We start from the raw sequence: 25,925 nt of genomic DNA on the forward strand, positions 1-25,925 counted from the left end.
GAACTGGTCTGGAAATTCACCATGGCTGAGCCTCCCGTGTCCTGGGCACCACTGACCCCACAGCCACTGTGATGAGTGGGGTTCATGACAACAGGCTCAGAGGTGACATTAATGTCTAAGGTCACATAAACCCTGGATGATAATCAGGAATTAAACACAAATCAGCTCCCTTCCCCCAGAATCAGATTACAGACCTAAAAAACTGTTCTGAAAATCCTGAACATGGACGGAGATGCCGAGGGACGGCCAAGGACACAAGGGGCACTGAGGAGGCAGGACCGACTCAGAGCCTCATTCCCAGGGGGGTGGGTGATGTTGCAATGAAGAAAAAAGGGGAAGTACAAGGGAGGGACTGTTTGGTAGGAAGGAAACACACACTCAAGAAACAGAACAAATATGTTTTATTCTATTTATTCCCTGCATTTTCCCTTTTGAGATGGGGTCTCACTCTGTCACCGAGGCTGGATTGCCGAGGGGTGATCATAGCTCCCTGTAGCCTCTGCCTCCCAGGCCCAAGTGATCCTCCCACCTCAGCCTCCTGAGTAGCTGGGACTAGAGGTGTGAGCTGCCATGCCTGGCTAATTTTTTTGCTTTTTTTTTTTTTTTTTTTTTTTTTTACAGACAAGGTCTTGCTATTTGGCTGAGGGTAATCTGAAGCTCCTGGCCTCAAGCCATCCTCCCGTCTCAGCCTCCTGAAGTGCTGGGATTCCAGGCGTGAGCCACCACGGTAGACCCTGCGTTTCTCCTGTGTTCTCACTGCCACACGCAGCTCAGCCTGGGCTGCATAGCCCGGTGTCAGGTGCGTCTCTGCGGACCTGGGTCTGCCTGCAGCGTGGACCTGCATCTTCCCTGAAGCATCTCCAGGGCCGGAGAGACGACTGCCATGGTAAGGACCCCGCGACGCTGAGCCGATGGACGGGCTGAAGGGGGAAGGAAGACCTTGGGGGAGGCTGTGAGAAGGAAGGGGAAGCCCCTGTTCACCCTCATCTGGAAGGGCAGATACAGGAAGCACCAGTTCTATTTGCTGCTATATCCCAGGTCTCAAGGAGATGAGGATAAACCAGACAGACAGTGGCTGGGGGTCAGGAAAGACCCCATTTCTGTCTGAAGTGTCTGCAGAGGGCCTGGTGCCTGCCCCAACCTCAGACCTAAAGGAATGACAGCCAGGTTCCTGGGGAGGGCAGTTCCGCTTCCTGTGTGGCTGCAGATGACAAAATCCCTTGACAAGAAGGGCCCAGCCTCTGAGTGTCCACACCCTGTGTGTCTCTGTCCCACCAGCACCGAGGCCACATCCATCCGCACAGCAGGGCAGTGGGAGGAGATGCCATGACCCCCATCCTCATGGTCCTGATCTGTCTCGGTGAGATTTGAAGAGGGAGGGGAGATTCTAACCTAGGAGGGGCCTCACCCCACAGCCAAACTCTGGTGCATAAGGAGACCCCAGGGGCTCACAAAGATCCCGGGGAGGGGAGGACCTGCTCAGGCTTCAGGGGCAAATCTCTCACAGGGAACTCTCTTCCAGGGCTGAGTCTGGGCTCCAGGACCCACGTGCAGGCAGGTGAGTCTGTCCCCAGCTGTCCCAGGTCCCTCCTCCTCACTGGGGACAAGGGGCCACCCCCGTGCAGCTGGGGACGGGGATGAGCAGATCTGGGCTGATGGGGGCGTCTGGAGGGTCCTGCCGTCAAGAGCTGAGATCTGTTGGGTGGGAAATGACTTAGAATCCGATCTCTGGTTTCCTTCCAGGGACCCTTCCCAAGCCCACTCTCTGGGCTGAGCCAGGCTCTGTCATCACCCAGGGGAGTCCTGTGACCCTCAGGTGTCAGGGGAGCCTTCAGGTTCAGGAGTACCATCTATATAGAGAAAAAAACCCAGCATCCTGGGTTAGACGGATACAACGAGAGCTTGTCAAGAAGGGCTATTTCCCCATTGCATCCATCACCTCGGAACACGCAGGGCGGTATCGCTGTCAGTATTACAGCCGCAATCACTCATCAGAGCTCAGCGAACCCCTGGAGCTGGTGGTGACAGGTGAGAGGACACTCAGGGGTCCCAGCCCCAGGCTCTGTCCTCAGGAAGGGCGTCGGCTCTCAGGGGTGTCTCCCTCTCACAGCCCAGCCCTGGGGATGATGCAGGAGGTGGGAACCCATTTAACACGGTGCCGCCTTCTCTCCCAGGAGCCTACAGCAAACCCACCCTCTCAGCCCTGCCCAGCCCTGTGGTGGCCTCAGGAGGAAACGTGTCCCTCCAGTGTGACTCACAGGTGGCATTTGGTGGCTTCATTCTGTGTAAGGAAGGAGAAGATGAACACCCACAACGTCTCAACTCCCACTTCCATGCCCGTGGCTGGTCCTGGGCCGTCTTCTCCGTGGTCCCCGTGAGCCCGAGTCGCAGGTGGTCGTACCGGTGCTATGGTTATGACTCACGCTCTCCCTATGTGTGGTCTTTACCCAGTGATCTCCTGGAGCTCCTGGTCCCAGGTGAGAAATTCACAGCGTTACCTGGAGTTCCCTGAGTCTCCGGGCAGGTGGGGAGGAGCCGCATCTCAGGGCAGCGCCAGGTGGGATGATGTTGGGACGAGAGGGCTCAGGGCTCCTGGGGCCAGAGACACAGGAAGATCAGCAGTGGTGAGGCCCAGGGGGAGAGGGAGGGTTTGTGGGGAAGCCTGAGGGTCGCTCCTGGAAACCGTGACCACCTTTTCCCAGGTGTTTCTAAGAAGCCGTCACTGTCAGTGCAGCCGGGTCCTGTCGTGGCCCCTGGGGATAAGCTGACCCTCCAGTGTGGCTCTGATGCCGGCTACTACAGATTTGTTCTATACAAGGAGGGAGAACGTGAATTCCTCCAGCGTCCTGGCCAGCAGCCCCAGGCTGGGCTCTCCCAGGCCAACTTCACCCTGGGCCCTGTAAGGGTGTCCCACGGGGGCCAGTACAGATGCTCCGGTGCACACAACCTCTCCTCCGAGTGGTCGGCCCCCAGTGACCCCCTGGACATCCTGATCTCAGGTGAGGAGCCCTGTGGGTTCAGTCAGGGACCCAGGTTCTGCTCAGGCCCTGCTTGGGGAGCCCAGGTGTTGATGGCCAGGATGAGGGGCGGGGGTCCCAAGGGAGGGAGACACAGACAGAGAGAGGGTATGAGAGGGATGGGGTGACTCAGAGACAGAGAGACTGAGGGTCCCAGAGAGAGGCCTGGAGAGGTGTCAGCTCAGAACAAGGTGGGGCAGCCCCTCACCCATCCTTCTTCTCTCCAGGACAGTTCTATGACACGATCTCCCTCTCGGTGCAGCCGGGCCCCACGGTGGCCTCAGGAGAGAACGTGACCCTGCTGTGTCAGTCACGGGGACAGTTCCACACTTTCCTTCTGACCAGGGAGGGGGCAGCCCATCCCCCGCTGCATCTGAGATCAGAGCACCAAGCTCAGCAGCACCAGGCTGAATTCCCCATGGGTCCTGTGACCTCAGCCCACGCGGGGACCTACAGGTGCTACAGCTCACTCAGCTTCAACCCCTACCTGCTGTCTGTCCCCAGTGACCCCCTGGAGCTCGTGGTCTCAGGTGAGGGCCCTGACCCTGTCCTCTCTGAGCTCAAAGGCTCAGCTCAGGCCCTGCCCCCGGCAGAGCTCTGGGGTAATAATGAAAGAGGGGAGTGAAGGGGGGAGGGTCCACAGGGGAGGGTCCAGCCCATGGGAGGGTGGAAATAGACAGGACCTCCCACCCCTGGCTCCCACCCCTGAAGTCTCAGTAGGGTAAAGAGCAGGGAGGGCTGGGAGGAGACGGGGGTGAACCTCAGAGATGAGATTAGACTGAGGGTGGAAGACGGAGGCCCCACCCGCTCCCCTCCTGATGTCTCCACCTCAGAATCAGAGCCTCTGGGGGTCCCAACCTCTAAGTCCTGACCCCATGCATGAGAAAAACAGCCACTGCCATCTCAGGAGAAGTTTCCAGTCTCGTTTCAATGCTACCTCCAATATTCAGGGTCTGATTCAGGGCAGCAGAGCGGGGGGTGGACAGTAGGGTGTGGTCCTCGTGGCTTCCTGGCACTCCAGGGTTGGGACAGGTGTTCCCTCCGTGGTGGTCAGAGGGGAGGGAGGTGTCTGAGGTTCGGCATTGATGAGCAGGATTCCCAGGAGCCATGACTCTTATCTCTGGGGGCATTGGCTTCTGTGGTCCTGCACCTGCTCTTTGCAGCCTGTTAGGGCTCAGAGAGCACACAAGGTCCCAGGATGCACAGAGAGCACCCAAGGTCTCGGTTATTTCTGGACTGGGGACCACTTTCCTTATAGATGCTGAGCTCCTGGGGTGCAGGAAAACTCTCCCAAATGACTCAGGAGCCGAGCTTGGATTTGTAGGGCACAGGAAGTCTGACATAATTTATGAGGAGACTGGAGGGAACCCTGCTACAGCAGAGGAAGGGTTTCTGAGGAACTCCATAAAACTCATGTCAAGAGACACAGGGGAAGAGAAGAATGCAGAGCCCAGGAGTGAGGCGGGCCTCAGGGCTCTTCTCCACTGTTTTGATTCTCAGGAGCAGCTGAGACCCTCAGCCCGTCACAAAACCAGACAGACTCCAAGACTGGTGAGTGAGGAGATGCTCTCAGTTATGGGACTGGCACAGAGGGTCAGGGACTGTCCAGGGGAGGTGGGTGCCCTGGGTGGACATCCAGGGGTCCCGGGGTGATTCTGACCTGCCGTGACCTCTGTGACCTCTTTGTCCACCACCCCTAGGCCAACACCCACAGGATTACACAGTGGAGAATCTCATCCGCATGGGCGTGGCTGGCTTGGTCCTGATGGTCCTCGGGATTCTGCTATTTGAGGCTCAGCACAGCCAGAGAAGCCCCCAAGATGCAGCCGGCCGGTGAACAGCAGAGAGGACAATGCACCCTTCAGAGTGGTGGAGCCTCAGGGACAGATCTGATGATCCCAGGAAGTTCTGGAGGACAATCTAGGACCTACGTTATCTGAACTGTCTGCTGGTCACTTCTAGAGACAGGAATCCATATCTGAGTGCAGGGAAACTGTCTGGGGTGATTCCTAGAAGATCATTAAACTGTGACACATTTTTTTGTCTATGAATGTTGACTTTCCTTGACTGGATCCCCCTTTCTTTCCCATCCCCAGACATGAGGCTCCATCCCACATGGCAGCGTTGTGTCCACACCTCTGCACACCTGCGTGCTCTGGTCCACGGCATGTAACACAGTCTTCCTTATTCTTCATTGTCACACTCCTTGATGTCCCTTACCGAGTCGCCATCTCTTCAGTTCGGAGATCCAAACCTGAACCACCAACTAAATCGACAACAGGAGATCAGATTCCAACCAGGAAAACATAAATCCACCCTGAAGACTTAACGCCCTCCCTGGACCCTATGAGCCCTTCCCTCTTTCTTAGGTGCTATCTGTGTAATTTCTCCTGAAATATCACCTCTTGGAATCATCACTCACACATTTCAAGTGACACCACAGCTATGTTGATTCTGAAAAAGACATCTTTAAAATGCTATTATTAACGGTATCTACCAGTTTCTGTGACATAAAGTTTTTTTTCATGGCCCCAATCAAGGTGCCAATGAGTTCTCACTGAATGTAGGGTTGGGAATCAAGGGACAGAGCTGTCTTCACTAACGAGCACCAGGCACCTGTGGCACATCCCACTGAGAGCTCATGCATCTACCTACAGTCTTTCTAATTCAGAGGCAATGATTACTTCGGCTTCAGTGTTACGGCACAGGTCAAATGAAATTCTGACACTGTTATCCTAGCATATCCACAAAAGACAAACGTGTTAATATCTGATGTGAGGGATAACACGGCTCACTTAAAAATCTAAGTACAACATAAGAAAAGTGTTACCAGAACTATGCAGTTTCGACGGAAGAATTCTTTTTTTTTTTTGGAGACAGAGTTTCACTATCATCACCCAGGTTAGAGTGCAATGGCGGTATCTCAGATCACTGCTACCTCCGGGTCCCGGGTTCAAGCAATTCTCCCGCCTCTGCCTCCCAAGTAACTGGACTACAGGTGTGTGCCACCATGCCCAGCTAACTTTTCTATTTTTACTAGAGACAGAGTTTCAGCATGTTAGTCAGGTTGATCTTGAACTCCTGACCTCAGGTGATTCGCCGCCTTGGCATCCTAGTGTTGGGATTGCAGGCGTGAGCCACCGCGCCCAGTTGATGGAATAATTCTTAAATGACTTGTCCTATTTTCTGCTGGTCCAGACACTCCTTGACTTGGGGCAGCATAGCGGCAATTTCTGCCTCCATCTTCTCAGTGCCTACGTCTACCTGGGTACCTCTGTTTTCACATCCATTCTTCTCTGTGTGTCTCTTCTCTTCTTCTCTTCTTCAGATTATGACACCAGTCAGATCAGAGTAGGACCCATCCTAATTCGTTATGATCCCTTGATCATACCTTAAATGCATTTGCAAAGACTCTATTTCCAACTATGTTCACATTTATAGCTAATGGGTCTCAGAATTTTAACATGTATATTAGGGGAACAAGGGAATTTATATTTTAAAAAACGCATAGAAATACATTTAACCAAATACAAAAATTAGGTAGGCGTGGTGGTGGCACGTGCCTGTAATCCCAGCTACTCGGGAGGTTGAGGCAGGAGAATTGCTTGAACCTGGGAGGCGGAGGTTGCAGTGATCTGAGATCGTGCCATTGCACTCCAGCCTAGGCAACAGAGTGAGACTCAGTCTCAAAAAAAAAAAAAAAAAAAAAAGAAAAGAAAAAGAAAAAAAAGAAAAAGAAGAAAAAGAAAAGAAATTAAATACATCTAACCAAAGAGATGCAATACATATACACTGACAATTTAAAAATACTGCTCAAAGAAATAACGAAAGACGTAAATGAGGAAAAAGTCATCCCAGCATCACAAATCAAAAGGCTTTAGGTTAGTTCTGTCCCTCTAGAGAACCTTGACTAACACACTCATCCCTTTTTTGTGTTAGGGGGCCTCTCACTCACTCACCCCCTCCTCTTGTTAGGAGGCTCTCCCGACTCTGGGCTTTTCTCCTCTGTGCTTTCCATGTCTCCATGTTTCTCTGGTGAGCCCCAGGGTGCTCTCTGAGAAGATCCACTTGGCGTTTCGGTATTTACTCACCATTTTGATTCCTCTTAAGGAGAGAGGCACAAGTCTGCTCTTCCCATTCACCCAAATTGAGCCTGATCCCCTGGTCATTTTTTCCACCACTTTTTACTTTTGGGAAATTCAGTCCCAACATGCTTGTCATTCATTTGAGAATAATTTTCATTTTCTCCTGTAGTTTTAAAATTACTTTTTATTTATTCTAGATATCTTTCATTCTACCATGGTCAAGACATTAATTTTATTTATAAATTTGTGCGTGTTAAGCTCATGCTCTTTGTTCATTTCTGTAAAAACATCAACTGTTTTCTTTGCAAGTTTTACTAACATACTCCTTATTTCTTTCATTCTGAAAGTGTGATCCATAGAGAGATATCTCTTTACCCTTCTCATTCTGTTTCTTGTGTGCATTGATTATGTTTTCTATTTTTCTCATTTCTAAAGTTGCTCTGATGACTTCTGAAAATTTTAGTAAATATTCTACACCAATATAATATTTATCATTTCAGCTGTGTCTTGTTCTGGATGAAATTATTTCTAAATGTGTTAATATAATTTACTATTTTTCACCTCAAAATATCTTTGTAATTCATTTCTATAATTACCTGTTTTTTCTCTAATAGACTGTTTGACTTTTATTCCTTTTGGGTGATTTTCTCTTACACAATTGATCTTCTATTCAGGTTTTCTCCCAGGACTGACTCAGCAATGAAAATTGATGGGGGGCACTGCTGTGGCCGCTCATGTCCTGTGGTGTCCACACTCCCAAGCTAAGAATCAGCTCCGTGCTGTGCCCAGTACATCAGGGCCCATGTGAGCCTCACACACATGTATGAGAGATGCCCGGTCCAGCAATGATAAAGCGAGTCTGTGTCCTGTCCACCCGGGAAGGTGGCTTAGTGCTGAGTGTGGCCCGGGTTACTGAGGGGAGCTATCCCAGCATCTGTCCACAAACACAGAAGAGGCGGAGCCAGTCTCTCTAGGGTCCGACGCTCTCCTCCACTTCTTTCTTTGTTCTGAGAGAGAGACAAAGCGCCATGACTGCTCTGTGGGTTGGACAGGTGCATGTTTCCACCTGCAGGAGTGAACCCAAGCTGAGGTCCTGAGCATTCCCAGGTACTGATAAAGCACTTCAGGTTTTTTCTAGAAAACATTGAAAAATTAACCCTTTTGCTAAAGAGGTAGAAACAAGCCATCCCTGAACCAAATTCCTGAAACTCTCAGGTTAAACTTTGTAACCCACTCCCTTCACTGCAGACACCCAATAGGAAATTCACAGGTGCAAGGATGAGATGACTTTGGTCAAACTCAGACCCCACAGGGCCAGGAAGACCTGAAGGAGAGGAGGCTCATGCTTCCAGGTCTCAGATAAGAACTGTTTCTAAGGACTTTTAAAAAATGCTACAAGAAACTCTTCCATGTCCTTCACTCATCTCCTGCTTTGACAAGGTTTATCATTAGATATTCTTTAGGACGTCAGGAATTCGGATAAGATGCTCTTAAAAGAACACTTGCCCAGCAACAGCATCTCCTCCAATGGACCGACAGCAACTCTGGCTTTGAACCTCTGGAACCAGGGAACTCTGTTTCTAAGCAGCTCTGTCAGTCGCTTTGGTACATCAGGTTTTGGTACATGTAGGGAATACTGAAACGAATTCCCTGTGTATCCCAAGAAACAACTCTACCGAGACATATTCTCTAGGGGTTTATTTTTGTTTTTGTTTTAGGTTAAAGTCTTGGATAGAACACCCAGTGTCTCCTTGTTCATCTGAAGAACATGCTGCTATGTGGAAGCACATCCTTGAGGTCCACAAGTAGACACTGGGCAAGGAGACAAGGACTCCCTACAGTACGGAAGTCCCCTTAATAAATGCTCTATGAACACTCTGGTGTTTAGTGCTTTTTTCTTTGGAATCCCAGCAGCTCTGTCACTGGATGGTTTGGTGCACTCCCTTGAGGGAATTCTCCTGGGCTGCTTGGGGTCCACCCTAGCCTCAGGTGTGGCTGGATAGATGCAGCCTCCCACCTTGGTCTGGAGCCCTCAGCTTCTCACTGTCATTGCAAATCCTGAGATTCCTCTCCCAGTTCCACTCAGTGGTGGAAACGTCAACCGTAATGACCCCTTGATGGTCCCAGGACCCTGTGGCATCTCATCTCTGGCTTCTGTTCTTTGTTGTTGATCCATCTACACTTGAGAACTTCCACAACTCTTTTTCTGCTCATGACCTTGATGCTCTGGGTATTTCAGAAATGCCTGATGTACATTTCTCCATTAGGGTCAGATGCGACATCTTAAGTGGAGACATCAATCACCTTCACAGACTGTGGAGTCCAACACCAAGATCCTCTCATGTCCCAAGCACCTCAGGTCTTACCCTGGTCTGGAAAGCAGACAGAAATGAGCCCCTCCCAATGTCCAGGCACCACTCACCCCACAACCACGGTGATGAGTGGGATTCATGACAGCAGTCTGCAAAGGAAGAAGCTGAGGCTCAGAGATGGGACACTACAGACCAAGGTCACATAGGCAGTGGATGACAAACAGTCATCAAATAAGTATCAACTCCCTCCTCAACTCCTCAAATCAAAGCGCAAACATAAGTCATTGTTCCCAAAATGTTGACCAGGAATTGAGGTGCAGAGGGACGGCCAAGGACGCAAGGGGCACCGAGGAGGCAGGAAAGACTCAAAGGTTTTTTCCCAGAGGTGTGGGGGTGGACACTGCAGCAAAATATTTTATTTTATTTTATTTTATTTTTTTTTTTTTTGAGGCAGAGTCTAGCTCTGTCGCCCAGACTGGAGTGCAGTGGCGCGATCTCGGCTCACTGCAAGCTCCGCCTCCCGGGTTCATGCCATTCTCCTGCCTCAGCCTCCGGAGTAGCTGGGACTACAGGCGCCTGCCACCATGCCCGGCTAATTTCTTTTTGTATTTTTAGTAGAGACGGGGTTTCACCGTGTTAGCCAGGATGGTCTCGATCTCCTGACCTCGTGATCCGCCCGCCTCGGCCTCCCAAAGTGCTGGGATTACAGGCTTGAGCCACCGCGCCTGGCCGGCAAAATATTTTAAAAAGGAGAAGTTGAGAAGGAGACTATTTGGTTGAAAAAAACCCACAATCCCATGCCAAGAGAGAAGTCAACTTTTCTTCCCCTATTTCCCTGCATTTCTCCTCTGTGCTCACTGCCACACACAGCTCAGCCTGGACTGCCCAGTCAGGTGTCACGTGCGTCTCTGCTGATCTGAGTCTGCCTGCAGCATGGACCCGTGTCTTCCCTGAAGCATCTCCAGGGCTGAAGAGATGACAGCCATGGTAAGGACCCCACAACACCGTGCTGATGGACAGGCTGAAGGAGGGAGGGAGACCTTGTGGGAGGCTGTGAGAAGGAAGGAAAAGCCTTGGCTCACCCTGATCAGGAAGGGCACATACAGGAAGGCACCAGTTCTATTTGTTGCTATCTCCCAGGCCTTCGTGAAGTGAGGACAAACCAGACAGACAGTGGCTGGGGGTCAGGAAACACCCCATTTCTGTCTGAACTGTCTACAGAGGGTCTGGTGCCTGCCCCCACCTCAGCTCTAAAGGAATGAGAGCCAGGCTCCTGGGAAGGGCAGTTCCACTTCCTGTGTGTCTGCAGATGACAAAACTCCATGAGAAGAATGACCCAGACTCTGAGTGTCCACACCCTGTGTGTCTCTCTGTCCTGCCAGCACTGGGGGCTCAACCATCCGCAGAGCAGAGCAGTGGGAGGAGACGCCATGACCCCCATCCTCATGGTCCTGATCTGTCTCGGTGAGATTTGAAGAGGGAGGGGAGATTCTAACCTAGGAGGGGCCTCACCCCACAGCCAAACTCTGGTGTATAAGGAGACCCCAGGGGCTCACAAAGATCCCAGGGAGGGGAGGACCTGCTCAGGCTTCAGGGGCAAATCTCTCACAGGGAACTCTCTTCCAGGGCTGAGTCTGGGCCCCAGGACCCACGTGCAGGCAGGTGAGTCTGTCCCCAGCTGTTCCAGGTCCCTCCTCCTCACTGGGGACAAAGGGCCACCTCCGTGCAGCTGGGGACGGGGAATAGCAGATCTGGGCTGACCAATGGGGGCGTCTGGAGGGTCCTGCCATCAAGAGCTGAGATCCGTTGGGTAGGAAATGACTTAGAATCCGATCTCTGATTTCCTTCCAGGGACCCTTCCCAAGCCCACTCTCTGGGCTGAGCCAGGGTCTATGATCAGCGAGGGGAGTCCTGTGACCCTCAGGTGTCAGGGGAGCCTTCAGGTTCAGGAGTATCGTCTATATAGAGAAAAAAAACCAGCATCCTGGGTTAGACGAATACAACAAGAGCTTGTCAAGAAGGGCTATTTCGCCATTGCATCCATCACCTGGGAACACACAGGGCGGTATCGCTGTCAGTATTACAGCCACAGTTGGTGGTCAGAGCCCAGTGACCCCCTGGAGCTGGTGGTGACAGGTGAGAGGACCTATCTCTCTGTCCCAGCCCCAGGCTCTGTCTTCAGGAAGGGGGTCGGCTCTCAGGGGCGTCTCCCTCTCACAGCCCAGCCCTGGGGATGATGTGGGAGGTGTGAGTCCCATTTAACACGGTGCCTCCTTCTCTCCCAGGAGCCTACAGCAAACCCACCCTCTCAGCCCTGCTCAGCCCTGTGGTGGCCTCAGGATGGAATGTGACTCTCCAGTGTGGCTCACGGGTGGCATTTGATAACTACATTCTGTGTAAGGAAGGAGAAGATGAACACCCACAATGCCTGAACTCCCACTTCCATCCCCGTGGCTGGTCCTGGGCCGTCTTCTCCGTGGTCCCTGTGAGCCTGAGTCGCAGGTGGTCGTACCGGTGCTATGGTTATGACTCAAGCTTTCCCTATGTGTGGTCTTTACCCAGTGATCTCCTGGAGCTCCTGGTCCCAGGTGAGAAATTCACAGTATTGCCTGGAGCTCCCTGAGTCTCCGGGCAGGTGGGGAGGAGCCGCGTCTCAGGGCAGCGCCAGGTGGGATGATGTTGGGATGAGAGGGCTCAGGGCTCCTGGGGTCAGATTACACGGGAAGATCAGCAGTGGTGAGGCCCAGGGGGAGAGGGAGGGTTTGTGGGGAAGCCTGAGGGTCGCTCCTAGAAACTGTGACCACCTTTTCCCAGGTGTTTCTAAGAAGCCATCACTCTCAGTGCAGCCGGGTCCTGTCGTGGCCCCTGGGGAGAGTCTGACCCTCCAGTGTGGCTCTGATGCTGGCTATGATAGATTCTCTCTGTATAAGGAGGGGGCATGTGACTTCCTCCAGCGCCCTGGCTGGCAGCCCCAGGCTGGGCTCTCCCAGGCCAACTTCCTCCTGGGCCCTGTGAGCCGCTCCCACGGGGGCCAGTACAGATGCTACAGTGCACACAACCTCTCCTCCCAGTGGTCGGCCCCCAGTGACCCCCTGGACATCCTGATCGCAGGTGAGGAGCCCTGTGGGTTCAGTCAGGGACCCAGGCTCTGCACAGGCCCTGCCGGGAGAGCCCAGGAGGTGATGGCCAGGATGAGGGGTGGGGGTCCCAAGAGAGGGAGAGACAGACAGAGACAGGGGATGGGCAGGGAGGGGAGACTCAGAGAAAACAGACAGAGAGACTGAGGGTCCTAGAGAGAGGCCTAGGGAGGTATCAGCTCAGAGCAAGTTGGGGCAGCCCCTCATCCATCCCTTTTCTCTCCAGGACAGATCCCCGACAGATCCTTCCTCTCGGTGCAGCCGGGCCCCACGGTGGCCTCAGGAGAGAACGTGACCCTGCTGTGTCAGTCACAGGGATGGATGCACACTTTCCTTCTGACCAAGGAGGGAGCAGCTGATCCCCCTCTGCGTCTAAAATCAAAGCGCCAATCTCATAAGTACCAGGCTGAATTCCCCATGAGTCCTGTGACCTCAGCCCATGCAGGGACCTACAGGTGCTACGGCTCACGCAGCTCCAACCCCCACCTGCTGACTCACCCCAGTGAGTCCCTGGAGCTCGTGGTCTCAGGTGAGGGCCCTGACCCTGTCCTCTCTAAGCTCAAAGGCTCAGCAAAGGCCCTGCTCCCAGCAGAGCTCTGGACACTAAGAAAAGAGGGGAGATGGCCTGTAATCCCAGCACTTTGGGAGGCCGAGGCGGGCGGATCACGAGGTCAGGAGATCGAGACCATCCTGGCTAACACGGTGAAACCCCGTCTCCACTGAAAAATAGAAAAAATTAGCCGGGCGAGGTGGCGGGCGCCCATAGTCCCAGGTACTTGGGAGGCTGAGGCAGGAGAATGGCGTGAACCCGGGAGGCGGAGGTTGCAGTGAGCCAAGATCCAGCCACTGCACTCCAGCTTGGGCGACAGAGTGAGACTCCATCTCAAAAAAAAAGAAAAGAAAAGAAGAGGGGAGTAAACGGGGAGGGTCTGCAGGGGAGGGTCCAGTCCATGAGAGGGTGGAAATAGGCCGGGACCTCCCACCCCTGGCTCCAACCCCTGGACTCTCAGTAGGGTAAAGAGCAGGGAGGGCTGGGAGGAGACGGGGGTGAACCTCAGAGGAGATGAGATTAGACCGACGGTGGAAGACAGAGGACCCACATGCTCCCCTCCTGATGTCTCCACCTCAGAATCAGAGCCTCTGGGGGTCCCAACCTCTAAGTCCTGACTCCCTGGGTGACAAAAACACCGTCACACCCAGTTCAAGAGAAGTTTTTAGACTCATCTCAATGGTACCTTCAATATTCAGGGTCTGATTTCCAGGGCAGCAGAGGGCAGGGTCGACAGTAAGGGTGTGGTCCGCGTGGCTTCCTGGGGCTCCAGAGATGGGGCAGGTGTTCCCTCCGTGGTGGTCAGAGGGGAGGGAGGTGTCTGAGGTTCAACGCTGACGAGTGGAGCAGCGGGCACTTTCCCCCTCCAGGAGCAGGATTCCCAGGAGCCATCACCTCTGGTTGAGACTCTCCACTGTCTCATGTACAAAACAAAATCTCTCCAATTTTCTACCAAAAGCAACACCTGGCACAGCTCTGCAGGAGCCCACACCCTGATCTTGTCCTGCGGATGGTGATGAGTAGAGGAAGGAGAACAGGTCGGGTCAGCAGGAGGGGCCGTGCATCTGCTCCAAGTCAGGCTGGACCCAGGGAAGATGCTGGGGCTGATGGAGGAGGAACAGAGGCGGGCGAGGTGGAGAGAAGACAGGTGGATGGTCCTTTGGCAGCTCTCATTTCTTATTTCCGAGAGCCCCTGCGGATGAGCCTCTCACCCACACCTGTGGGGTCCCTGGGCCATCTCAAGACAGGAGAGGAGGCCTTGGTGGGATCTGACTGTGATGAGGGCGGAGTCCACCCCAGAGTAGAAATGAGTGAGTGACACACAACACATGCTGTCAATAATTCCCTAACTTGCCAGGGAGCAGGTGCACGGCCCCTCCTTAGTCTCAGGAGTGCCTTGAGCTTGAGCCCACCAGGTGAGCACAGGAGGGGCCATGTGAGCGGCACCCACAGCTGGGGTGCTTCTCTCTAAAGGAGCACGTTTAGGGTGGACTCCAGCCTCATCACAGTCAGATCCCACCGAGGCTCCGTGCTCAGGGCACCTTGAGACTAAGAAGGGACCGTGCACCTGCTCCCTGCACGAGTTAGGGAATTAGTCACAGAGCGTGTCGTGTATCACTCATTTCTACTCTGTGTTTTCTATACGCCTTTGTCCATTGTTGCCCTCTCCTTTACTAAAACTTTTAAAGCAATACTTCAATATACAAATGTATACTTTTTATTTCAATTATATGAACCTATTCTTTAAAAATATTTAATTCTACTTTGCCTTTCATTGGGCCTTGATTTAATTTATATATTCAATGTAGACATCCATTCTTCATTAACCTCAAGTCTTCCTCCCGTACGTATTAAAAATTGAGGTCTCCTTAATGAACTTCAGGAGTGTTTGGATGTTTCAAAGCACAGTGGCCCGAGGGAAACTGACCGGGGGGCTCCCTGTGGCTCGTGAAACCCGCGGGAGGTCAGCGGGAGCTGCAGTGCAGCTCAACCCTGGGCCTGGGTGGGTTCGTGTCCAATCTTGTCCAATCACTGGATCATTCTAACATCTAACTAAACGTTTTTTATATGAAAAAGTGCTTTAAATTGTTAATTTAGATTTAAATTAGAAGGGGGCAATTTGGTAGTGAGTTAATATGAAATACAATGAATATACCCAAACCAGTAGCTTTCTCGTGGATACTTATCTCTTGTTTTAAAAAATGTAAAGAATCAAATACTTCACTTACACATTGTTAAAGGTGTTGAATAATTCTTTAAATTAGAATAAATATATATATTTTTACTTTTTTTTGAGATGGACTTTTGCTCTTGTTGTCCAGTCTGGAGTGCAGTGGTGCGATCTCGGCTCACCGCAACCTCCGCTTTCCGGTTTCAAGCACTTCTCCTGCCTCAACCTCCCAAGTAGCTGGGATTACAGGCGCCCACCACCACACCTAGCTAATTTTTGTATTTTTAGTAGAGACGGGGTTTCACCATGTCGGCCAGGCTGGTCTTGAACTCCTGACCTCGTGATCCGCCAGCCTCAGCCTCCCAAAATGCTGGGATTACAGGCGTGAGCCACCGTGCCTGGCCTGAATTTACTTTTTTATATGTCTACCCAGGACACCCACCTCCCCTTGATGGGGAGGTTATATAAGTTATACATAACCTTATACAGAATTTGTTATATAAGTTACATCTGAATGTCTCTTCTCCTGTTCCGATTCTCAGGAGCAGCTGAGACCTTCAGCCCACCACAAACCAAGTCCGACTCCAAGGCCGGTGAGTGAGGAGATGCTCGCGGTGAAGACGCTGGGCGCAGAGGGTCAGGTCCTGTCAAGGGAACTGGGTGTCCTGGGTGGACATTTTAAAAAATTACATTCATTCCAATTTAAAGAATTCTTCACCACCTTTAACAATTTATAAGTGAAGTATTTCCTTTACATGTTTTAAAGAAGAGACAACTCTCCATGAGAAAGCTACTGCTTTGAGTATATTCATTGTATTTCATGCTCACTACTAAAGTGCCCTGTGCTAATTGCTTTTCAACGGATCTCCTCTAATTGACTAATGCAATGTGTGTAAACCATAAGACAATGGGAAATTTTACTTCTTTATTTCTAAATTATGTGCCAACACTTCTCACTTTAAATGTCAACATATATGTAACGACATCTTAAATACATAGCTGAAGTTTTACATGTATACATATTTACATGGGGTTATGTAAGATACATTTGAATATGTAAGTATATCCAAATTCATTTGATGTATATTCACGCATATGCTTAATATATTTGAAGTGATAGGTGTTTACATGTTTGTTCCTGGTCTAGATTCACACTTCATAAAAACAAATACTGATTCATGAACCTTGAGTGACACCACCATTTAATGTACATCTATTTGTATGTGTGTGAATGTGGTCACCTGCGTCGCATTCTAGGTGTTACTGCCTATATGAGGAATTAGTTAACTAGAGATTAAACGGAAGATGAAACCCCGGCTGAACTGGCTGAGGCTGTGTGAAGAAGAAGAACCCCCAGAATTTCCCCCTTTTGTGCTTCTGACACTGGGGAGCCCCTGCGGACCAACCTCTCATGCGTGGAGCCTGGGTCCTCAGCTGGTGGATAAGTGAAACTCTCCTCTCCGGGGGAATTGGCTTATGTGCTCCTGTGTCCCTGGCTGCACAGACAGTGCACGGGGCTCAGGGACTTTTTTTTTTTTTTGAGGCGGAGTCTGGCTCTGTTGCCCAGGCTGGAGTGCAGTGGCCGGATCTCAGCTCACTGCAAGCTCCGCCTCCTGGGTTCACAGCATTTTCCTGCCTCAGCCTCCCGAGTAGCTGGGACTACAGGCGCCCGCCACTTCGCCCGGCTAGGTTTTTTTGTACTTTTTTTTAGTAGAGACGGGGTTTCACCATGTTAGCCAGGATGATCTCGATCTCCTGACCTCGTGATCCACCTGTCTCGGCCTCCCAAAGTGCTGGGATTATAGGCTTGAGCCACCGGGCCCGGCCAATGACTTCTGTATTACCTTTCAGATTCTGAGCTCCCAGAGTGCAGGAAAATGCCCTCCCCAAATGCCTCAGGAGCAACGTCTGGATTTGTAGGACACAGGAAGTCTGAAATAATTCAATAAGGAGACTGAAGGGAGTGCTGCTGCGGCAGAGGAAGGGTTTATCGAGGAACTCACTAGAACTCTTGTCAGGAGACATAGGGGAAGGTAAGAGTGAAGAGCCCGGGGGAGAGGCTGGCTCAGGGCTCTTCCCCTCTGTTTTCATTCTCAGGAGCAGCTGACACCCTCGGCCTGTCACAAAACAATTCAGACCCCAAGACTGGTGAGTGAGGAGATGCTCTCATTTACGGGGCCGGGCACAAGGGTGGGGTCCTGTCAAGGGTAAGGATGTGCTCTGGGTGGACATCCAGAGGTCCTGGGTGATGTTGATCTGTCCTGACCTCTGTGACCTCCTTGTCCACTATCCCCAGCCTCACACTCCCAGGATTACACAGTGGAGAATCTCATCCGCATGGGCATGGCTGGCTTAATCCTGGTGGTCCTCGGAATTCTGCTATTTAAGCCTCAGTACAGCCAGAGAAGCCTCCAAGATGCAGCCAGGAGGTGAACAGGAGAGAGAAGAATGCACCCTTCAGAGTGTTGGGGCCTTAGGAGCAGATCTCATGATCCCAGGAGGTTCCAGGAGACAATTTAGGGCCAATGCTATCTGGACTGTCTGCCGATCATTTCCAGAAGGAGGAATCAGTGTTGGATTGCAGAGACATTTTCCGGGGTGATCCATGGCACATAACATGTGATACCTTTCCTCTCTATTAATGTTGACTTCCCTTGGTTGGATCCCCTTCTTTTCCCACCCCCAGACATGAGGCTACATCCCACACGGCAGTGTTGGGTCCACAGCTCTGCACACCTGCGTGCTCTGGTCCATGGCGCGTAACACAGTCTTCTTTATTCCTCATTGCCACACTCCCTGGTGTGCTTTACTGAGCCTCCATCTCTTCAGTTCAGAGTTCCAAACACACTTCAGTAACTAAATCAATGGGGAAGTATCAGATTTCCACCAGGAAAAGATAAATCCACCCTGATGCCCTGACACCCTCTCTGAACCCTGTGAGCCCTTCCCTCCTTCTCAGATGCTACCTGTGCAGCTTCTCCTCAGATCATTGTGTCACCATCACTGCCATCCTGTTCCACACATTGTCATCACCCTACACCGAGTCAGCAGCCACCCCCCATTCCTTCTTCCCTCCAGCACCTGCTAACCACAAGTGTGCTTTCTGTCTCTATGGGTTTGCCTATTCTTGCTGAAAACATTTCAATCTGCCTATGATCTGTGAGCCCCTCACTTCGAGATTTCCTGCCTTTCCAGGCAGAACCAAAGTACACCATGTCAAAAGCAATGATAGGCGTTTGCAGTGCGTTGGTGATCCACGAAAGGAAAATCACAGAAGTAGGATAGAAATCCAGCTGCAGACAAGACCTCAGGTCAATGAATCTTGTCAAGCAGTTGAACTGTTTCTTTCTACTCACCTAGGACAGTCAGACAGAAGTATGCAAAATGACTGGGGCTGATTCTTTTCTGAATAGTCCCAAAACAGCAAGAGGACTTGAGTCCTAGCATTAAAGAGTTCAACATGTCTAGGTCAAAGACCGCTGTTGTGTTGGAAGGATGTAAAACCCTGCTGCACAGGACAGAATGTTTGGAGGGAGGATCCTGAGAAACACGAGGGATCAAATAGTCCTGAACTTTCTAGGACAAAGGGAGCAGCCATTTGCCATCTACCATGTAAAATAATGAAATCTTATCATTCACCCTCTACTGTCTAGAATAAAGAAATCTTATCGTTTGCCAACTACCCTCTAGAACAAAGAAATCTCTCCCCTGCCCAACAGCACGTGGGTGCACATGCATCTCGCCATGCCATAGCTGCTGGTGTGAGTTCACCCACTCACCGAATGACCCCGAGCACTGGGACTGCTGTCAGAGCATTCGTGGGTGCAGAGATTGCCTGTCCAGTGCCCACCAGCTCATTAACCTCCCCGTGCCAACACTGCCACTGGTGTGCACACACACAGGGAGACCAGAGGATCCACCCCCACTGCAAGCAGCTGCTGCCACCAGCGTGGAAGTGCACACGGAGGGTGTACACAGTCCTGTGAGGCCAGAGCCCCACCACCGTGCTAACACCACTACCAGTGCAAATGCTCATACGAACACCTGCGGGGCTCCTGCCCACCCCACCCAGCCTTGCTGACACCACTGCATTGAACACCGACACGGAGGCCAGCACCCCTGCACCCACCAGCAGCCCACTGCAGCCAACAAATGTGTACGTCCCAGAGGAAAAGACATCATCACATCAGAAACACACTTGCATACATATGTTTATTGCAGCAAAATTCATAATTGCAAAGATGTGGAATCAACCTAAGTGCCCATCAGCCAATGAGTGAATGTGGTACATACAGACAAGAAAATACTATTCAGCCATTGAAGAAAATGAAATAATGTCTTTTGCAGCAACCTGGATGAAGCAGGGGGCCATGACACTAAGTGAACTAACTCAGCAATAGAAAACCAAATACCGTATGCTCTCACTTACAAGTGGGAGCTAAGTTATGGGTAATCAAAGACATATAAAGGGGTATAATGAACATTGGAGACCCACAATGGAGAAAGGGGGTGGAGGGTGAGTAATAAAATACTACGTACCAAATACAATGTACACTACTCGGGCGACGGGGGCCCTAAAACCTCAGGCTTCACCACTGTACAATTCATTCATACAACTAGAAACCACTTGTACCCCAAAAGCTATTGAAATAAAATATATTTTTTAGAAAAAACTATAATACAAGGCTACAGTAACCAAAACATTATGGTACTGGTACAAAAACAGACACATAGACCAATGAAACAGAATAAAGCCACACACCTACCATCATCATCTGATATTAAACAAAGCCAACAAAAATAGGCAATGGGGAAAAGACTCCCTATTTAAAAAATAATCCTGTGATAACTGGCTAGCCATATGCAAAAGAATGAAACTGGACAGACCCCTACATATCACCATATACAAAAATTAAAGCAAGACAGATTATATATATATATATTACATATATATATATATATTTTGAGACGGAGTCTCCCTCTGTCGCCCAGGCTGGAGTGCAGTGGCGCGATCTCGGCTCACTGTAAGCTCCGCCTCCTGGATTCCCGCCATTCTCCTGCCTCAGTCTCCCGAGTAGCTGGGACTACAGGCGCCCGCCACCACACCCGGCTAATTTTTTTTGTAGTTTTAGTAGAGATGAGGTTTCACCGTGTTAGCCAGGATGGTCTCGATCTCTTGACCTTGTGATCTGCCCCCTTCGGCCTCCCAAAGTGCTGGGATTACAGGCGTGAGCCACCGAGCCTGGCCCAATTAAATATTTTAATGTAAGATCTCAACCTATAAGAATCCTAGAAGAAAATATGGTGGAAACCCCATCTCTACTAAAAACACAAAAAAGAAAAAAAAATAGCCTGGCATGGCGACAGGCGCCTGTAATCCCAGCTACTTGGGAGGCTGAGGCAGGAGAACTGCTCGACCTGGGGGGCAAAGGTTGCAGTGAGCCGAGATCGCGCCACTGCACCGCAGCCTTGGCAGCAGAGCCAGACTCCGTCTCAAAGAAAAATAAATAAATAAATAAATAAATAAATAGGAAACATCTTCCTTGATACAGGCAAAGTGTTTACAGCTAAGTCCTCAAAAGCAATTAAACAAAAACAAAAATTCATGAGTGGGACCTCATTAACCTACAGAGCCAGCGAAGGTCTAATACTCAGAATCTGCAAGCAACTTACACTAATCAGCAAGCACAAAACAAACAGCCCCGTTAAAAAGTGGGCAAAGGACATGAACAGACTCTTTTCCAAAGAAGACACACATATGTCCAAAAAGTGTAGGAAAAAAATCTTCAATATGACTCATCCTTAGGGAGATGCAAATTAAAACCACAAGGAGATACCCACGCCACTCAGAACAGTTATTAGTAAAGAGTCAAAAAATAAAAGATGCTGGTAAGGCTGCAAAGAAAATGGAACACGTGTTGGTGAGAACGCAAATTAGTTCAGCCACTGTGGACAGCAGTTGGGAGATTTCTCAAAGAACTAAGAGGTGAACTACCATTCAGCCTAGCAAACCCATTGATAGGTATATGCCCAAAGGAAAATAAATTATTCTACCAAAAAGATAGATGCACCTATATATTCATTGCAGCATCATTCACAATAACAAAGATGTGGAATAAACCCAGGTGTCCATTAACAATGGGCTGGATATATGCACCATAGAATACTACACAGCAATCAAAAAGGAAATCATGCCCTTTGCAGCAGCATGGATGGAGCTAGAGGTCATTAGCCTAAGTGATGTAATGTGGAAACAGAAAGTCAAACATAGCACGTTGTCACTCATAAACAGGAGCTAAACATTGGGCACACGTGTGCATAGATAAATGTCTGTTCATGTCCTTTGCACACTTGTTAATGGGGCTGTTTGTTGCTTGCTGATTTGTGTAAGTTGCTTCTAGATTCTGAATATTAGGCCTTCACTGGATCTGTAGGTTAATGAGGTCCCACTCATCAATTTTTGTTTTTGTTTAATTGCTTTCAAAGACTTAGCTGTAAACACTTTGCCAATGCCTGTAACAACAGGATGTTTCCTGTGATTTTTTTTTTTCTTTGAGACAGTCTGGCTCTGGCACTGGAGACACTTAGAGTGGGGAGAGAGGGAGGAGGGCAAGGGCTGAAAAACTGTCTGTTGGGTGCTATGCTCACTACCTGGATTTACGGATTCATTTGTTCTCCAAACCTCAGCATCACGTAATCTACCTTCCTAACAAACTTGCGTTATGTGCCCCCACATTCTAAAATAAAAGTTGAAAATAATAATATGGAACTAAAAATTAATAGGCATGCATCTTAGCAATATAAACTCAAGTACAAAATGGAAGAGGCCCAAGTGTTAGAGATTTTGAAATTTAAAACAACTATAAATGTGATTGTATATATGGGCATGTAGGGACAACTGGGCTTCATCTGTAAGAACTACTGGTGGAAAGTGGGGACTCCTTACTGGCCTGAGAGGAGAGACAGCCCTGAGTCTTGGTGTCTGAGGAGAAAAAGTATGTGTTTCTGTGCCATTCTTGGTCCGAAAAAGGTGTTATAAAGAAGAATCTCGGTTCCCTTTCTCTTTTCTTAGGCCAGATAATTGTAATAGTAACTATACATGTGTATATACATGTGTATATATGTATATATTTGTCTTTATAAAAGCTCACATCTCCCAAGTATCACACAAAACCCTTTTTGTCTTTTTTTTTCCCACACCCATGGAGAAGTACAAACAGGATGTGATACTCTAATATCACTCAGTGTTCTAAAATAAGTAGGTTGCAATTTCCCATGAAGTGAAACTATTCCTAGTTCACACTGAGAAAGTACCAGATTCAGTTTCTCATAGGACCAACAATTGTCTGAACCAAGGGAAATTACAAAAGGTCTGGTCTTATATTTTTCTCCAGCTACCTGTGATGATCTGTAAGAGTTTGTGGTTGCAGGTAAAAACATATATCACTCAGGAGGGCATGGTGGTTCACACCTGTAATCCCAGCACTTTGGGAGGCAGAGGCCAGCAAATTATATGAAGTCTGGAGTTCGAGACCAGCCTGGCCAACGTGGTGAAATCCCGTTTCTACTAACAATACAAAAATTAGCTGGGCATGGTGGCAAGCAACTGTAACCCCAGCTACTCGGGAGGCTGAGGCAGGACAATTGCTTGGACCTGGGAAGCAGGAGGTTGTAGTGAGGCAAGACTGCCCCATTGCACTCCCAGCCTGGGCGACAGCATGAGACTCTGTCTCAAAAAACAAAAAAAAAGTATGTCACTCAAACTGACACCTTCATGGATCTTAGAACCTTGGTCATGTTCCCATGAGAATTCCATTCATTCCATTCAAGAAGATCTAACTTTCCTAAATATCTATGCATCCAACACAGCAGCACCCAGATTCATAAAAGAAATTTGTAAAGAGCTTCAAAGAGACTTAGACTCCCGCGCGCAAATAGTGGGAGACTTTAATACCCCACTTATAATATTAGACAGATCCTCAAGACAGAAAATTGACTAAGATACTCAGGACCTGAGCACAGCACTGGATCAAACGGGCATGATAGACATCTACAGAACTCTCCACGTCCCCAAACCAGAATTTACATTCTTCTCATCACCACATGGCACATGCTCTAAATTCAGTCACATGATTGGAAGCAAAACACTCCTCAGCAAATTCAGTTTGTGACAACTGAAGTCGGCACAAACCACCCTCTGACCACAGCATAATCAAATTAGAAATTGAGACTCACTCAAAATCATACGATTACATGGAAGTTAAAAAACCTGCTCCTGAATCATATGAATTATATCAGGGTAAATAATGCAATTAAGGCAGAAATCAAGAAGGTATTACAAACGAATGAGAGCAAAGATACAACATACCAGAATCTCTGGGACACAGCTAAGGGAGTGCTAAGAGGAAAATGCATAGCACTAAATGTCCACGTCGCATTAGTTGTGATGACCTAACATCATAACTAAAAGAACTAGAGAATGAAGAGCAAACAAACCCCAAAGCTAGTAGAATACAAGAAAGAACCAAAATCTGAGCTGAACTGAAGGAGACTGGCACACAAAAAAAATCATTCAAAAGATCAACAAATCCAAGAGCTGCTTTTTTTGAAAAAATTAATAAAATAGACTGCTAGCTAGATTAATTTTTTTAAAAAAGAGAAGATTTGAATAAATACAATCACAAATGACATGAGGAATATTACCATTGATCCCAGAGAAATACAAACAACCATCAGAGAATATAATATAAATTAGCTAGATTAATTTTTAATAAAAGAGAAGATTTGAATAAATACAATCACAAATGACATGGGGAATATTACCATTGATCCCAGAGAAATACAAACAACCATCAGAGAATATAATGAACACCTGTATGCACATAAACTAGAAAATCTAAAAGAAATGGGTAAATTCCCAGACACATGCACCCCCCCAAGACTGAACCAGGAAGAAATTGAATTCTTCAATGGACCAATAATGAGCCTGAAATTGGTTCAACATACACAAATCAAAAAACAGATTCATCACATAAACAGAGCTAAAACAAAAAAAAACCACATGATTATATCAATGATGCAGAAAAGGCTTCTGATAAAATTTAACATCACTTCTTGTTCAAAACTCTAATTAAACTAGTATGGAAGGTACATACTTCAAAATAATAAGAGCCATTTATGACAAACCCACAGCCAACATCATGCTGAATGGGCAAAAGCTGGAAGCAATCCACTTGAAAACTGGCACAAGAATGCCCTCTCTCACCACTGCTATTCAACAGTATTGGAAATACTAGGCAGGGCAATCAGGCAAGAGAAAAAAAATAAGGTGTATTCCAATAGGAAGAGAGGAAGTCAAACTATCTTTGTCTGCTGATGACATGATCCTATATCTAGAAAACATCATAGTCTCAACCCAAAAGCTTCTTAAGCTGGTAAACAACATCAGCAAAGACTCAAGATACAAAATAAATGTGCAAAAATCACTAGCATTTATATACCAATAACAGTCAAGTTGAGAGCCAAATCAGGAATGCAATCCCATTTACAGTTTACACACACACACACACACACACACACACACAAAACCTAGGAATATAGTTAACTAGGAAGGTGAAAAATTTCTTGAAGGAGAACTATAAAACACTGCTCAAAAAATTAGAGATGACACAAACAAATGGAAAAACATTCCATGATCATGAATAGGAAGAATAAACATCTTAAAAATGGGCATACTGCTCAGAGCCATTTGTAGATTCAGTACTATTTGTATTAAGCTATCATTGAGATTCTTCACAGAACTAGAAAAACCATATGGAACCAAAAATTTAAAATTTAAAAATTCATATGGAACCTAAAAAGAGCCCAAACAGTCAAGGCAAGCCTAAGCAAAAACAAAAACAGAAAACCAAAGCTGGAGGCATTATGTTACCTGACTTCAAACTATACTACAGGGCTACAGTAACCAAAACAGCATGGTACTGGTACAAAAACAAACACATAGACCAATGGAACAGAATAGAAAACCCAGAAATAGTACCACACACCTACAACTATCTGATCTTTATGAAACCTGTCAAAAACAAGCAATGGGGAAAGGATTCCCTATTCAACACATGGTGCTGGGATAACTGACTAGCCATATGGAGACAATTGAAACTGGACCTCTTCCTTACACCATATATAAAAAAATTAACTTGAGATGGATTGATTGATGGATGTAAAACCTAAAACTATAAAAACCTGGAAGACAACCTAGACAATACATTCAGGACACAGGCATGGGCAAAGATTTTATGACTAAAATGCCAAAAGAAATGGCAACAAAAGCAAAAATTGACAAATGAGATCTAATTAAACCAAAGGGTTTCTGCACTGCAAAAGAAACTGTAAACAGAGTAAACTGACAATCTACAGACTGGGAGAAAGTTTTTGCAAACTATGCATCTAATAAAGGTCTACTCTCCAATATCTTTAAGGAACTTAGACAAATTTACAAGAAGAAAACAAACAACCATTAAAATGTGGGCAAAGGACATGAACAGACGCTTTTCAAAAGAAGACATACATGTGGTCAACAATCATATTAAAAAAGCTCAACATCACTGATCACGAGAGAAACGCACATCAAAACCACAATGAGATATCTTCTGAC

General features: G+C 48.4%; 2 protein-coding genes across 4 annotated transcripts; both read left to right on the forward strand.

The window, feature by feature from the left end:
• The first annotated feature begins 354 nt into the window (after positions 1 to 354).
• LILRA2 (leukocyte immunoglobulin-like receptor, subfamily A (with TM domain), member 2) lies at positions 355 to 5,552 on the forward strand. Of its 2 annotated transcripts, none has more exons than XM_077975942.1 (9): positions 355 to 886; positions 1,279 to 1,360; positions 1,523 to 1,558; positions 1,744 to 2,028; positions 2,175 to 2,477; positions 2,703 to 2,999; positions 3,245 to 3,547; positions 4,518 to 4,568; positions 4,718 to 5,552. In XM_077975942.1, the coding sequence occupies exons 1-9, from the start codon at positions 884 to 886 to the stop codon at positions 4,852 to 4,854; spliced, it is 1,497 nt and encodes a 498-aa protein (XP_077832068.1). In that variant the 5' UTR covers positions 355 to 883; the 3' UTR covers positions 4,855 to 5,552.
• A 4,392-nt stretch (positions 5,553 to 9,944) lies between these two features.
• On the forward strand, positions 9,945 to 18,953 carry LILRA1 (leukocyte immunoglobulin-like receptor, subfamily A (with TM domain), member 1). 2 transcript variants are annotated; one of them, NM_001040670.2, is given in 10 exon segments: positions 10,323 to 10,401; positions 10,797 to 10,878; positions 11,041 to 11,076; positions 11,266 to 11,550; positions 11,700 to 12,002; positions 12,229 to 12,525; positions 12,778 to 13,080; positions 15,814 to 15,864; positions 17,369 to 17,419; positions 17,568 to 18,953. In NM_001040670.2, coding segments are annotated over 10 exon segments (1,557 nt in total). In that variant the 5' UTR covers positions 10,323 to 10,389; the 3' UTR covers positions 17,705 to 18,953.
• The last annotated feature ends 6,972 nt before the right edge of the window (positions 18,954 to 25,925 follow it).

The sequence above is a fragment of the Macaca mulatta genome, chromosome 19, assembly GCF_049350105.2.
Source record: "Macaca mulatta isolate MMU2019108-1 chromosome 19, T2T-MMU8v2.0, whole genome shotgun sequence".
In the NCBI taxonomy this organism is placed as follows: domain Eukaryota; kingdom Metazoa; phylum Chordata; class Mammalia; order Primates; family Cercopithecidae; genus Macaca; species Macaca mulatta.

Excerpts from the sequence above, each read along its gene's own strand:
- LILRA2 (XM_077975942.1), top strand. Across the intron at positions 1,361-1,522 it reads CATGGTCCTGATCTGTCTCG|GGCTGAGTCTGGGCTCCAGG; the intron begins GTGAGATTTGAA and ends ACTCTCTTCCAG. Across the intron at positions 3,000-3,244 it reads CCTGGACATCCTGATCTCAG|GACAGTTCTATGACACGATC; the intron begins GTGAGGAGCCCT and ends TCTTCTCTCCAG.
- LILRA1 (XM_077975943.1), top strand. Across the intron at positions 11,077-11,265 it reads CAGGACCCACGTGCAGGCAG|GGACCCTTCCCAAGCCCACT; the intron begins GTGAGTCTGTCC and ends ATTTCCTTCCAG. Across the intron at positions 13,081-17,368 it reads CCTGGAGCTCGTGGTCTCAG|GAGCAGCTGACACCCTCGGC; the intron begins GTGAGGGCCCTG and ends TTTCATTCTCAG.